Here is a 14,716-nt window from a genome sequence, read left to right on the forward strand (position 1 = left end):
TCTCTTAAACACACACCCGGTATATGAATATGTTCTGTGTTTCCCTCATGCACTGCTCTCATCAGACAGCCAGAAGGTCGTATTAGTTTGTTTATTCTCTTAACTGCTTCCCTGCTCCATACCTCCACCCCTTAACTCGCTTCACTCAGCCAAGACCTCACACCCTCTCGCTCAGATCAGACACACCCCATCTTTGCCGTCATTGCGTTTATTTCCGTGATGCGCTGAAAGAAGCGTGTTAAAACGCTGACTTGTTATGATGACGTCACGGTGTGTAAATCTGGCTGTGATTATGACATCACGGTGTGCAAAGCTGGCCGTGATTATGACATCACGGTATGCAAAGCTGGCTGTGATTATGACATCACGGTGTGCAAAGCTGGCTGTGATTATGACATCACGGTGTGCAAAGCTGGCTGTGCTGTGATTATGACATCACGGTGTGCAAAGCTGGCTGTGATTATGACATCACGGTGTGCAAAGCTGGCTGTGATTATGACATCACGGTGTGCAAAGCTGGCTGTGATTATGACATCACGGTGTGCAAAGCTGGCTGTGTCTAAGTGGAGGGAGGGGAACATCAGAGTATTAAAGGGAGCCATGTGTGTGTCTGTGTGTTGTTTTGTTTAGTTGGGCTTCCCAGCATGCCGCTGTGTAAACACACACACACGTTTTCAGTCATGGAGCGTGTGTCATGTAGAGCTACTTATGCCGTTTGATCATTAACACCGGGTGCTATTGGGAGTCGTGTATCTGTCTGTTTTCATGCTATTTGACATTTATGATGGGCAAAATCAAAGGAATATGGGATTAATCTAAGCAGTCGTAAAGGCGTGTGCGCCTTGTGTTTGAACCCCCAGCCAATGGAGGAAGAGTTTCTGAAAGTGTGCGTTGATATGATGATGGTACACATTGTGGTAAGAACAGTGTTTTAGATCTGAAAACAAGGATTCTGGGTAGAACCGACCAAAAGGAGATGGACTTTGAGATGTTGTCAAGACGCACAATGAAACGAGCAGATTCTCTTCAGAGCTGCAGCATCCTTTCATGTCGAAGCCCACTTAGAAAAACCGAGAATAGTATTAATGCGTTTGATTTCAACCTTTCTGTGGAGAATCTCAAACCGTTCTATCAGGGAGTGCTAGCTGTCCGTAGCGTTGCCACAGTTACGCTACGGTACACAAAGGAAAAAATGACGGTGTTGGAAAATTATAAACCGTTCAGAATCTTTCAGAAACCCCAATAATTACACAGATTTCTGTCTTGGCAATTAAATGTTTTGGGAGAAACCATCAATAACCGTCAATAGAGGCTATGACCTTTATATTCATGAGTTCCTCCGCTCTCTCCAGGGGGGATATTGGTATGTGATTTTTCCGTGACCCCCCCAAGCCTCGGTGATAGACTCTCCTGTCAGAACACTTCCTGGTCATTTAGAAGACGCAGGGTTTGAGTGACAGGACCCCCCACCAGTCAGCAGCAGGGAGAGGCGGAGCTAAGGGCAGGAGAGCGAGCAGCCAGGGTCAGAGATGGGGGTAATCCCTGTGTCTGAGGAGAGGAGATACCATCTGAGGAGCGTCTCTCACATATCCACCAACGCTCAAAAGAAACACGGACATTCAAAGCGTCGTTGAACTTAGCCAGACTCCTGGTCAGAGGAGCGCTGGTCCTCCAGACTCCTGGTCAGAGGAGCGCTGGTCCTCCAGACTCCTGGTCAGAGAAGCGCTGGTCCTCCAGACTCCTGGTCAGAGGAGAGCTGGTCCTCCAGACTCCTGGTCAGAGGAGCGCTGGTGCTGGGCCGCCAGACAGGAGGATTGATGGAGCCGCCCATACTGCTCATTAGAGGAAAGAGGAAATGGTTTGAGTGCCTGAGCTGCCATCCAAAATAGTTTTTTCCCTGTGTTTTGGAAAGAGAGAGAGGGGGGGGGGGGCTTGTCCTGCCGCTGTCTAGATTAAATGTCACAGGCGGGGAGCGTGGGCAGAGGCTGATTGGAATCGGAGATGAGATAATGAACACAGAAGTGAAATCTTTTTTTTTTTCTTTTTTTTTTTGCTGTGTGTGGGAGTGAAGGGAGGGGAGGGGGGGGAGGGGGGGAGGCAGAGCACCTTATCCTTGACACACACATGCCAAAAACTAAATAAATAAATAGTTCCTCCAAGCTTGTTAGCAAGTCTGGGTGAGGACAGGAGAGGTGGGGGGGCTGGGGGGGGGGCCTGCAGTCCGCCTCGTTGTCAGGGAGGCCTGCTGTGGAATTAAAACTCAATATATCCTCATTAGATTATACGTTAGTTATAATCCTCCGTCGTCATGGTGAAGGGTTAATCCCAGACTGCAGGCTGGTGACGGCTCACCAGCACAGCTCCGTTGTAACGTCAAGTACCCTCGGTCGTGTTTGCCCTTCTGATGTCCTCCAGACCCCCCCCGCCTGTCTCGTCGTGACGCTCTCCAGACACAGACCTCGCGCTCTCAATAGACTCAGCCCTGATTCTGTCATCTTCATTCGTTTTTATCAAAGCAGCCCAGATGGACACATTGATTCCGATTCTGTCAGAAGAAGAAGTGGGCGAAAAATACAAGTTTGATATCCTGTTTGGAAACATGAGCGTCGTAGCCTCGAGCACAGCTCTGATATTCAGCTAGTCTGCTCCCTCCATCCCAGTGTTCCTCCTCTCTCGTCCTCCCTCCTCCTCCTCTCTCCTCCTCTGTCCTCTCTCCTCCTCCTCTCCTCCTCCTCTGTCCTCCTCTCTCCTCCTCTGTCCTCCTCTCTCCTCCTCTGTCCTCCTCTCTCCTCCTCTCTCCTCCTCCTCCTCTGTCCTCCTCTCTCCTCCTCCTCTCTCCTCCCCCTCTCTCCCTCTCCGTGACCACTCCAGTCCAGCTCTCTCTCCCCTCGCCCGTCCACTCTCTCTCTCCTCTCTTCCTTAATCCTCTCTTCCCAATATGATTTCCCCGAACACAAACTAACCCTCTTTTTTCATTTCATTATGCCATGTAGACATCAAGCAGGATTAGTGATGAGGGAGCATGTTTTGGGGCGCAGGGGCCGCTGGGTTCCTGCCTTCAGGGCCCCCTGGTGCCTCTTCTGATATCAACACATTATGCACAAGGAGTAGGGCGAGAAAAGATGGGGAAATAATGTCATAATCAAATGAAGCCCCCCTCCTCTCACACACACACACAAACACACACACACACCTACACACACACACACACACCCCATCCCCTTTCCCCATCCAGCCCTCCCACTCTATCGTAAAGATCACTTCAATTAACCCTGTCTTAGCCAGAGGGGATGTGGGTGGGCTTATACAGACTAGGGGAGGGGCGAGGGGTTAAGGTGTGTAGAGAGGGGAGGGAAGGAGGGAGGTGTGTGCTGAGGGGGGATAGGGGGAGGGAGTGAAGAGGGGAGGGGGGAGGGAGTGAAGAGGGGAGGGTAGGGGGAGGGGGAGGGGGGAGGGAGTGAAGAGGGGAGGGGGAGGGGGAGGGGGGAGGGAGTGAAGAGGGGAGGGGAGGGGGAAGGGGAGGGGGGAGGGAGGGAGGGAGTGAAGGGGGGAGGGGGAGGGGGGAGGGAGTGATGGGGAGTGGGTTGGGGTGAGGGAGGGGTGAAGTCACTATCCCAGTTGTAATTGATTCCGTTTTGGCCTTGTTGATTGGGGGTGTGGGCTCTCTCTCTCTCACACACACACACCCCACCCCTGAGTAATGGTATTATTGAATAGGGAGCCTGGGATGTCCCAGCACAGGGCTGGCCTAACATTAACACACACTCACACACACACCCTGCTCTCAACGTGTGTGTGTGTGTGGGGGGGGGGGGGGGGGGCTGAACTGCAAGCTAATTAAACCCCCCACACACACACAACTGTAATGGATGATGTGAAACATACATGCCTTCGCCTCTCAGCACGGCGTTATGATCTATGCCTCGTATTGCTGTCCCACCTCTCAGGAGAGCTGGTGCTCTGAAGGCCTGGAGTTGTACAGACGCTGCTGATGGTGGATGTGAGGGTGGTGACGCTAATGGCAGTGTGCTGTGTTTTGTCCTGTGTGCAGGTGCCTGATAACTCAGTGGTGGCCTTGGTCCCCAAGCAGGTGACAGCCTACAATTCCGTCAACAACTCTACTGTGTCCAGAACCTCCGCCAGCAAATACGGTATGACTCACACACTCACGCACACTCACACACACGCACTCACACGCACTCTCACACACACACTCACACACACTCACACACACACACAGACACACACACACACTCTCAGGTAGACACAAAGTGAATTCCCTGTTGCACACTCTCCTGCGCCAGGTTTTTAATTATGTTTACAGCCATTGCAAAAGCCCTGTCTAAACTCCCTGTCAGTGCCCCCCTCCAGAGCCGTCAGCAGGGGACACTACCCATCCCTCAAACATGCCTCCTCTTCTGACACTACCACAACAACGATTAGCGAGACCGCACCCAGCCTTCAGGCTGTGTTAGTATTTAGCTAGCATTAGCCAAGGTATCACCCTCGGTAACAGGTAGGAACTAGGCCCTGAGTGGTGCTAAACTGAACCAAACCGACGGGGCGACAAGATTAGAGCAGCAACAGAATGACTCCCACAGGAGAGCATAGAGGGGGAGAGAGAGAGGGGGAGGGAGAGGGAGGGAGTGAGAGAGAGGGAGGGAGGGAGGGAGGGAGGGAGGGAGGGAGAGGGAGAGAGGGAGGGAGGGAGAGGGAGAGAGGGAGGGAGAGAGAGAGGGGGAGAGAGAGGGAGGGAGGGAGGAGAGAAGACATTGCACTCCTCGTCTCGCCAGGATTCCAGACCGCCCCCCCCCCCCCCCCCTCTGTCACATCTCTGTCCTTGTTCTGTTGAACCTGTGAAAAGCCATCCAATCCAAACCTCAAAGGCGTCCGGCGCACCCGCCACAAACACTTGAGACACATCAAAAACCCCGGCTAGCGTTATTAGCATTGCTTCATCTCCATACCATCTCACCTCACTCTCTGCCTCCCCAATCAGACCAGAGCAGCAGAGGAGAAGGGTGTGAAAGAAAGGGGGGGAGTGGGAGAGGCAGGGAGATGGAAGGAGACAGAATGCCACACATCTCTTCACTTTCTTTGGGAATTGACTTCAAAAGAGCGAGAAGCACTTCAGCACGGTAGAGCCAGAGCCGGTAGAGCCGGAAAAGAGAGACTTTGAACTCCCCCGGAACACAATGGACCCAGGCTGGAGTGACGACACACCATACCTGCAGCTACTGGGAAGGAGAGGGAGAGGGAGGGGGAGAGAGAGGGGAGAGAGAGGGAGGGGGGGCAGGAGGGAGAGGGAGGGGGGGGGGGAGAGAGGGAGGGGGGGCAGGAGGGAGAGGGAGGGGGGGCAGGAGGGAGAGAGAGGGAGGGGGGGGGAGAGGGAGGGGGGCAGGAGGGAGAGGGAGGGGGGGCAGGAGGGAGAGAGAGGGGGGGCAGGAGGGAGAGAGAGGGAGGGGGGCAGGAGGGAGAGGGAGGGGGACAGGAGGGAGGGAGGGAGAGGGAGGGGGGCAGGAGGGAGAGGGAGGGGGACAGGAGGGAGGGAGGGAGAGGGAGGGGTGGGAGAATATGTATGACACAATCAAGAAGGAGAGATGGAGATCAGAAGGAGAAAGGAAAGATGCAGAGGAAGGTAGAGAGATGCACAGTGAAGCGTGGCCTTGGAGGATAAACCTCTCTCTACATAGTCCCTGTAAGGACTATGTAGAGAGAGGGCCAGTGCTGGATGACTGGTTAAAGGAGAGAAAGGGTAGAACTGAGGATGATTGATGGAGAAAGGGGGGTTTTAGAAACCTTCTTTCTCAATCAAGCAGTGTCTGGCAAGTAGTATTTCAGAGAAGATGCTATGTGTGTTGAAAGTTCTGGTTCATGTTGCAGAATGTCAGCCTCTATTACCTGAGAGCAGGTCAGCACTTTCTGCATCACCCAGACACACCCACACACACTCTCAAGCTTCAATTGCAGACTGTTAAGTTCAAGGAGTCGGTGTTCACACACGCCCTTCATACCTACACACACTTCCTGAGCCTTTCGTTCTCCGTCACTCCTCCGATTCATCCCTCGTTCCTCCTGCTCCTCTCTCTGGCCAGGGCTGATGTGTGCAGCATCAGCCCTGGTGCAAACACGCCCTCCTCACTGTCTCTCTCTCTCTCTTTGTCTCTCTGGCTGCCTCTCTCTCTTTGTCTCTCTGGCTGTCTCTCTCTCTTTGTCTCTCTGGCTGCCTCTCTCTCTTTGTCTCTCTGGCTGTCTCTCTCTCTTTGTCTCTCTGGCTGTCTCTCTCTCTTTGTCTCTCTGGCTGCCTCTCTCTCTTTGTCTCTCTGGCTGTCTCTCTCTCTTTGTCTCTCTGGCTGTCTCTCTCTCTTTGTCTCTCTGGCTGTCTCTCTCTCTTTGTCTCTCTGGCTGTCTCTCTCTCTTTGTCTCTTGTCTCTCTCAGCCAAGCTGATCAATTCTTTTCACACTTTGTAAACATTCATTGAGCCTCATGTTTCGAAATGTCATCGTCACTCCCGCCCATGCATATTTCATCTGCTCCGACACCTGGTCGATTTTGTGTCCACCACCACCACATTGTTCCCCGAAGAAGCAATAAAAAATTCACCAGACTCGCTGTGTGAAAGTTTCATGTCCAATCTCAAGGCTCAGTAAAAGCCCAAACACCGCTGGCACTAGGAGCACTGTTGTGTTCAGAGAGCGGCTCTCTGTCTTCAGGGTCGGGCGCCCTGCAAAAACTGTCCATCTAACAGAGTGATTGTCTTGTTTTCACATTTAAAGGCTAGTTGGGCTTGTTTCTAGTATAAATGTTTTTTCTAGTGACTACATTTAAGTAGACAAAATGTAAATGTTCCAACTCCACTGCCAGGCAAATGTTCTTGTTTTGAAGCATTAGAGAACGCAGTGTGAGTGATATTGTTGTGCTGTGCTGTGCTCTGGGGCTGACTGTGTCTCCCTTCCTGTGTCTAAACAGAGAACATGATCAAGTACACAGGCAGCCCAGACAGCCTGCGCTCTCGCACTCCCATGATCACCCCCGACTTGGAGAGCGGGGTGAAGGTGTGGCACCTGGTGAAGAACCACGAGCACGGCGACCAGAAGGAGGGCGACCGCGGAAGCAAGATGGTGTCCGAGATCTACCTGACCCGGCTGTTAGCCACCAAGGTAAGGAGCTTGGTTCACCACATGGTCATCTCAGGGTCACCACAGGGTCATCTCAGGGTCACCACAGGGTCACCTGCAAGCCTGAAGCTTTGTCACACACATGAAAGTCATGACTCGACTCTCCGTCCTTCTCTCTGTCTTTCGCTGTCTTCATTCACTGGTTCGTTCCACATGACAGAATAAAGTCATTTCAAAACTATTCTTTAAACCCCTGTAGGCTTTGAAGGCCAAGTGAAAATATGCAAATGTCTGTATTTTCTCTTTCGTTCCTGTTGGTGTTGACACCGCGGCACGTCTAATGATGGAGGAAGGGCGCGCCCAGCGCCGCTTACAGAGGTGCTCTACAGACAGAGATATTATCTTGGTGGAAAATAAAATGCCAGAAAATGAGTCTCTTTGAGCATATCCCGGCAGCGCCGGCCGCTCAGAAAGAAAGAAATCAAAAAAGAACCAAGAAAAAAACGGTTAATTTGGTTTTGGAGTGAATCGTGACTTTAATCCCACCTCCAAAATCTAATTATCAATCCCACTCCTAATGACCTGCTGCCCTTTCCTCTGTTGCATCAGAAGTGCTCCTTTTACCCGAAACACTACGAGGAAACGAAATACAGCAAGAGGGAGAGAGAGAGAGAGGGAGGGAGAGAAAGGGAGGGAGAAAGGGGGAGAGAGAGGGAGGGGCAAGGATCTTGAAGTGTGGGGTTGTAATTTGTGATTAGTGAACATTTCACGCTCTAGGTTTGATCGGCGGTCTCTCTTTGTTTAGCGGTTCAGACGGGAAACACATCGCCTGCTTCTGTTTCTGTGGTTCTATAATTGGAACACTAAGTGGCAGGATTCACGCGCACACACACACTCACACACACACAGAGGCTTGTTGGCAGGGCTGGCGAAGGAGGAGACAGAGAAAAGAGCGAGAGAGAGAGAGAGAGAGAGAGAGAGAGAGTGTGTCGTCTGTCATTTCTCCGGGTTCTCGTGTTGGATGCCAGCCTTCTCTGTGGAGCTGTGTGACGAACATGGGCAGCGCTGTGTAGGGAATCACATGTAGAACCACACAGCAATCCACACACACACACAACACTGCTGTGGAATCTCCCCCGCGTGGCGCCATAAATCCCTCTGTTTCCACACCTCTCAGCCTCTCACACCGTCAAGTAGCATTCAACATCCATACGCACAACATCACACACACTTGCAGATGCCGTTTAAACACACACACACAGACAGACACACACACACACAGGCATACAGACACACACACACACTCACAAACTGGCTTGCCCTCTCAGAAAATGCTCTATTTCCCAGTGATTACCTGGGCCAGGAATGTTGACTATGTGTCAGATGTTCAGATGGATTGTTTTTGTGAAATAACCAGTTTATCTTGGGGGACCATCTCTCTTGGTGAAAAATGATTGGGCCGACAGCACTGTAATTGACTGCGTTTGGCTTTCACCTCGCCAATAAATACCCCAGGTCGACCGAGGGTGGACGTCTACCATATTAGCTCCATCAGTGTCACTGAGAGAGAGGGAGGGAGAGGGGGGGGGGGGGGTAGAGAGAGATGAGTGGGAGAAGAGAAGGAAAACGGGAAATCAAAGCAGAGGGCTTGATTGCACTCTTGTCCTTCCATCTTCTCTCATCCTCTCCTCATCCTCTCCTCCTCTCATCCTCTCCTCCTCTCATCCTCTCCTCCTCTCATCCTCTGGGTTCTCTTCCTGGGTTTTCTCTCCTTGACTAAGTGACGAGGTTGTGATAGCTAGCTGTGCATTTAGCTGCATCCACATGGTGTGGTCAGGTGCGTCTGATGCTGGAGCCCTGTCACTGTCGCTAGGCAGCCGGACCACAGGGACATGAGGATGATGACGTCACCATGTGACACCTGGCATTGGCTTAGTGTCATGTAGACTTGTATATCCACTTCACACAGTGTGAACTCACACACAGACACACACACATTACATTCAGCCCCTGGTTGCTTCTTGTCGCCAGGACGACAGAGGTTTTGATACAGAAATATGTTTTCACCTTCATAGCCAAACGCCTTGCTGTCAGGGATGTGGGACACAGTATTATAGCTGTGATTGTCAGCTAACAGGACCCTGCTCCTCCTCTCCTCTCATCCCCTCTCATCCTCTCTGCCTCTGTCACTGTACCAAACACAAACTATTTTTTTTTTTTTTTCTTTTTTTTGCTGAGCTTGTGCACACCTCATCCGATACAGCCAGTGGCTCTCTAGACAGCTGTCTTGTCTTTGCTCTCCTCCTCCCTGTCTCTCTATCCCTCTCTCTCCCTCTCCCTCTCTCTCCCTCTCCCTCTCTCTATCCCTCTCTCTATCCCTCTCCCTCATCTCTCTCTCTCTCTCTCTCCTACAAGTGGATTACACCCCCCCCCCCTTCGTCCCTATCTCTTCTCTCTCTCTTTCTCTTTCCCTCTCTTTTTCACTCCTCCTTCAAGTCAACAACATTAAATCAAATTAGGGTCAGTGGTGCAGCGTGCAAATTAATCTGTCTGCTACAAAGAGGCTTAGGAGATGTCCCTCCTGTTCTCAGATATTATTAAAAGTGAACTGTGAAATAACAATTTCCTATCAAAGGCCCCTGAGTGAGAGATAGGGAGGAGGAGATAGAGAGGCTGGGGGGAAGGTGCAGACCCAGGGAGGAGGAGATAGAGAGGCTGGGGGGAAGGTGCAGACCCAGGGAGGAGGAGAGAGAGGCTGGGGGGAAGGTGCTGACCCAGGGAGGAGGAGAGAGAGGCTGGGGGGAAGGTGCTGACCCAGGGAGGAGGAGAGAGAGGCTGGGGGGAAGGTGCTGACCCAGGGAGGAGGAGAGAGAGGCTGGGGGGAAGGTGCTGACCCAGGGAGGAGGAGAGAGAGGCTGGGGGGAAGGTGCTGACCCAGGGAGGAGGAGAGAGAGGCTGGGGGGAAGGTGCTGACCCAGGGAGGAGGAGAGAGAGGCTGGGGGGAAGGTGCTGACCCAGGGAGGAGGAGAGAGAGGCTGGGGGAGAGAACACATTATCTGGGAGGCTGCTAGGATGATGGGAATGCAGATTTCAGCCAGCCAGGGTCCAGCTCAGAAGGGTTGAGTGTGTTGAAATCTGGTTAGTTATCTGGGATACATTTCCCAGTGTATGCTTGTGTTGATGCTTGTGTTGTCACTCGCCCAATAACACTTTCTGTCTCCTTCCTCTCTGTCTTTCCCTTCCCTCTCCTTTCTCTCTATTTGGCACCCTCTCTCTCTCTTCTCTCCCTCTCCTCTATAGGGCACGTTACAGAAGTTTGTGGATGACCTGTTTGAGACCATCTTCAGCACGGCACACCGGGGCAGCGCCCTCCCGCTCGCCATCAAGTACATGTTCGACTTCCTGGACGAGCAGGCGGACAAACACAGCATCCACGACCCGCACGTGAGGCACACCTGGAAGAGCAACTGGTGAGAGACGCTGTCCTCCCTCTCTACCTCCCCCTCTACCTCCCCCTCTACCTCCCCCTCTACCTCCCCTCTACCTCCCCCTCTACCTCCCCCTCTACCTCCCCCTCTACCTCCCCCTCTACCTCCCCTCTACCTCCCCCTCTACCTCCCCTCTACCTCCCCCTCTACCTCCCCCTCTACCTCCCCCTCTACCTCCCCTCTACCTCCCCCTCTACCTCCCCCTCTACCTCCCCTCTACCTCCCCCTCTACCTCCCCCTCTACCTCCCCTCTACCTCCCCTCTACCTCCCCCTCTACCTCCCCCTCTACCTCCCCTCTACCTCCCCCTCTACCTCCCCCTCTACCTCCCCTCTACCTCCCCTCTACCTCCCCCTCTACCTCCCCCTCTACCTCCCCTCTACCTCCCCCTCTACCTCCCCCTCTACCTCCCCCTCTACCTCCCCTCTACCTCCCCTCTACCTCCCCCTCTACCTCCCCTCTACCTCCCCCTCTACCTCCCCTCTACCTCCCCCTCTACCTCCCCCTCTACCTCCCCCTCTACCTCCCCTCTACCTCCCCCTCTACCTCCCCCTCTACCTCCCCTCTACCTCCCCCTCTACCTCCCCCTCTACCTCCCCTCTACCTCCCCTCTACCTCCCCCTCTACCTCCCCTCTACCTCCCCCTCTACCTCCCCTCTACCTCCCCTCTACCTCCCCCTCTACCTCCCCTCTACCTCCCCTCTACCTCCCCTCTACCTCCCCCTCTACCTCCCCTCTACCTCCCCCTCTACCTCCCCTCTACCTCCCCCTCTACCTCCCCCTCTACCTCCCCCTCTACCTCCCCCTCTACCTCCCCTCTACCTCCCCCTCTACCTCCCCTCTACCTCCCCTCTACCTCCCCCTCTACCTCCCCTCTACCTCCCCCTCTACCTCCCCTCTACCTCCCCCTCTACCTCCCCCTCTACCTCCCCTCTACCTCCCCCTCTACCTCCCCCTCTACCTCCCCCTCTACCTCCCCTCTACCTCCCGCTCTACCTCCCCTCTACCTCCCCTCTACCTCCCCTCTACCTCCCCCTCTACCTCCCCCTCTACCTCCCCTCTACCTCCCCCTCTACCTCCCCCTCTACCTCCCCTCTACCTCCCCTCCACCTCCCCCTCTACCTCCCCTCTACCTCCCCTCTACCTCCCCCTCTACCTCCCCCTCTACCTCCCTCCATCTGTAAACCACAGAGGGGATAGGGGAGGAAATATTCATAAAAAGCCAACCACTAGTAGCTGCCAGATCTGATATTGCCACGGTTACCGGTGCCAAGGCGCCCCGTCGTCACGGAAATCGCCGTGGCGATGAACGGGGGAGAGGGTTAGGGGAAGGTTGGGGGGAGGAGAGGGGGCTAGGTGAAGGAAGTGGGGACTAAATTAATATCCTTCGGTTAATTAAGGTGGTGTCCCCCCCTGCCCTGGAGAGCTGTGGGGGTTAACCAGGCAGGAGTGGATCAGGATGTGGGGGGGAGGGGGGAGGGGGGGAGAGAAGGGGGAGGAGGATGACAGAGATTAAAAGAGGGGGGGGGAGGGCCACTCTGTGGGAGTTAAACACACACTAATATCTCATTAGCCTCCCAGCCTTCACCAAGCTCCCATCATGCATCACTCCGTCCAGGCCCAATGGACTGTGGGGGCTGCGGTCCTGAAATTGATGTCTGGCTGGGGAATGGGAGGGAGGGAGGGAGGCAGGCAAGGGAGGGAGAGAGAGAAGGGAGAGTAAGAATATTTACTTTGTGTAATTCTGAGGCTAATCCCGTTTCCTACGCCGGCGTTATTGCGCCCGTTTGCGAGAGCGTTAAGTGTTTCAGAAGAGCTCAGTGGGTCGCTCGTACATTAGACATTAATGGAATTGCTTGCAGGAGGGGATGTTAAAAAGCAATTTATCACAACACACACACTCGCCTCAGCCAGTCAACCGCTTAGTACTGGAGCTACTATTCGGTCCACTCTGCACGGGACTGTCTGTCTGTGTGTGTGTTTGTGTGTGTTTGTGTGTGTGGGGCTATCAACCCCCCCGTGGTTTTAGAACATGACAATCCCACAACATGGGCTCCAGCCCCTGGTGTGTGATGCGTGCAGCATGACCCCTCCTCCCATCACATCACGCCCTCATCACACCATCTGATGCTCCAGGTCTCCCAGTCCTCACCCACGGCCCGTTCTCCAGATTATGTCTGAGCAGGAGCTGGTCTCCAGGAGATTGACGTCCGGTAATCCACGATAACCTGAGAACACACAGCTGGGAGGATTATCTAGGAACCAATCATCAACGGGTTCTCTAAGAACCAATCATCAACGGGTTCTCTAAGAACCAGTCATGGAAAGGTTCTCTGAGAACCAGTCATGGAAAGGTTCTCTAAGAACTAGTCATGTTCCATCCCTCAGGGAACGTCCTCAGATCTCCGCAAGGTAGGATGGTGGTGTTCTCCTGTCCACGGCCCTGCAGCACGGTCAGATGACCAGGACATGTGTTGTTCTACACGCTGTGAGGCTGGCCAGAAGACGTCTGTCTCTCTCCTGTCGTCACTCTGTTGTTGCTTAGTGGAGGGACAGTCCTGGGTCATGTGACCCTCGTGGCGTCCGGCTCATCTCTGAGAACATGACAGCATTCCTCTGCTCATGCCCTTCACTTCCCCTCTACAGCGCCATGTCTGTGTTGGGGTTCCCATCTGTACCGTGTGTGTGTGTGTCGTGTGTGTGTATGGGGGGTTGTGTCTGTCACAGACTCCTACAGCATCTCCAGATGGTATCTTTTGTATTAGCTGCCGTTTGTTGACTTCTTCCTCTCATCCTCTTTCTTCTGTCTGTGTCTGTGTGTGTCTGTGTGTGTCTGTGTGTGTCTGTGTGTGTCTGTGTGTGTCTGCACACTTGTTTGTTTGTCCTGCTCCACCAGGCAGAATTTTAATTACCACCGTCTCAAGCAGACTGCTACACACACACACACATGCCCACACACACACACATGCCCACACACACACACATGCCCACACACACACCACTCATCTGTGAAACTTAATCGCATAAAACCCTCACTCTCCCAGTGTAGATGACACCACGCTTGCTAGGAATATTGTAGACTGGTGGGATTCAACATACAGTATTGTCTATTTTCCGGCATTTAAATCTGTCGGATCATGTGTAGCACTGCAGAGCATTGCTGTCTATAGCCTTAGTGATGATTTTCCACAATATGTTTAAGCTTGATTTGATTAGACCGTCGTCGGTATTTACACGTAATCACTGGAGCGAGGAGGTGGGATTTATCTGAGTCAAGGGCACACTGATGAGCACCGGCCTCAGGTGTGTGTGCCCGTGGCCTGGCCCTAACCCTGAATCTCACCCTAACCCCTGGCCCTAACCCTGAATCTCACCCTAACCCCTGGCCCTAACCCTGAATCTCACCCTAACCCCTGGCCCTAACCCTGAATCTCACCCTAACCCCTGGCCCTAACCCTGAATCTCACCCTAACCCCTGGCCCTAACCCTGAATCTCGCCCTAACCCCTGGCCCTAACCCTGAATCTCGCCCTAACCCCTGGCCCTAACCCTGAATCTCGCCCTAACCCCTGGCCCTAACCCTGAATCTCGCCCTGACCCTGAATCTCGCCCTAACCCCTGGCCCTAACCCCGAATCTCGCCCTAACCCTGAATCTCGCCCTAACCCCTGGCCCTAACCCTGAATCTCGCCCTAACCCCTGGCCCTAACCCTGAATCTCGCCCTAACCCCTGGCCCTACCTCACCCTAACTCCTAGCCCTACCTAACCCTAGCCCCATTCCTCACCCTAACCCCTGGCCCTACCTCACCCTAACTCCTAGCCCTACCTAACCCTAGCCCCATTTCTCACCCTAACCCCTGGCCCTATCCCTCACCCTAACTCCTAGCCCTAGCCCCATTCCTTACCCTAACCCCTGGCCCTATTCCTCACCCTAACTCCTAGCTCTACCTAACCCTAGCCCCATTCCTCACCCTAACCCCTGGCCCTACCTCACCCTAACTCCTAGCTCTACCTAACCCTAGCCCCATTCCTCACCCTAACCCCTGGCCCTATCCCTCACCCTACCTATTCACACTCTTTGTCCTGGTGGATGTGGAGGATTACCCCGTTA

At 53.6% G+C, this 14,716-nt stretch overlaps 1 protein-coding gene across 1 annotated transcript in view; it reads left to right on the forward strand.

The window, feature by feature from the left end:
- Nucleotides 1-14,716, forward strand: part of plxna4 (plexin A4) — a 62,096-nt gene that overhangs the window by 38,081 nt on the left and 9,299 nt on the right. The window contains 3 exon segments of the mRNA XM_062483632.1: nucleotides 4,052-4,151; nucleotides 6,971-7,161; nucleotides 10,420-10,589. Of these exon segments, the coding sequence (XP_062339616.1) occupies nucleotides 4,052-4,151; nucleotides 6,971-7,161; nucleotides 10,420-10,589 (461 nt within the window).

This window comes from Osmerus eperlanus, chromosome 17, assembly GCF_963692335.1.
Source record: "Osmerus eperlanus chromosome 17, fOsmEpe2.1, whole genome shotgun sequence".
Lineage (NCBI taxonomy): Eukaryota > Metazoa > Chordata > Actinopteri > Osmeriformes > Osmeridae > Osmerus > Osmerus eperlanus.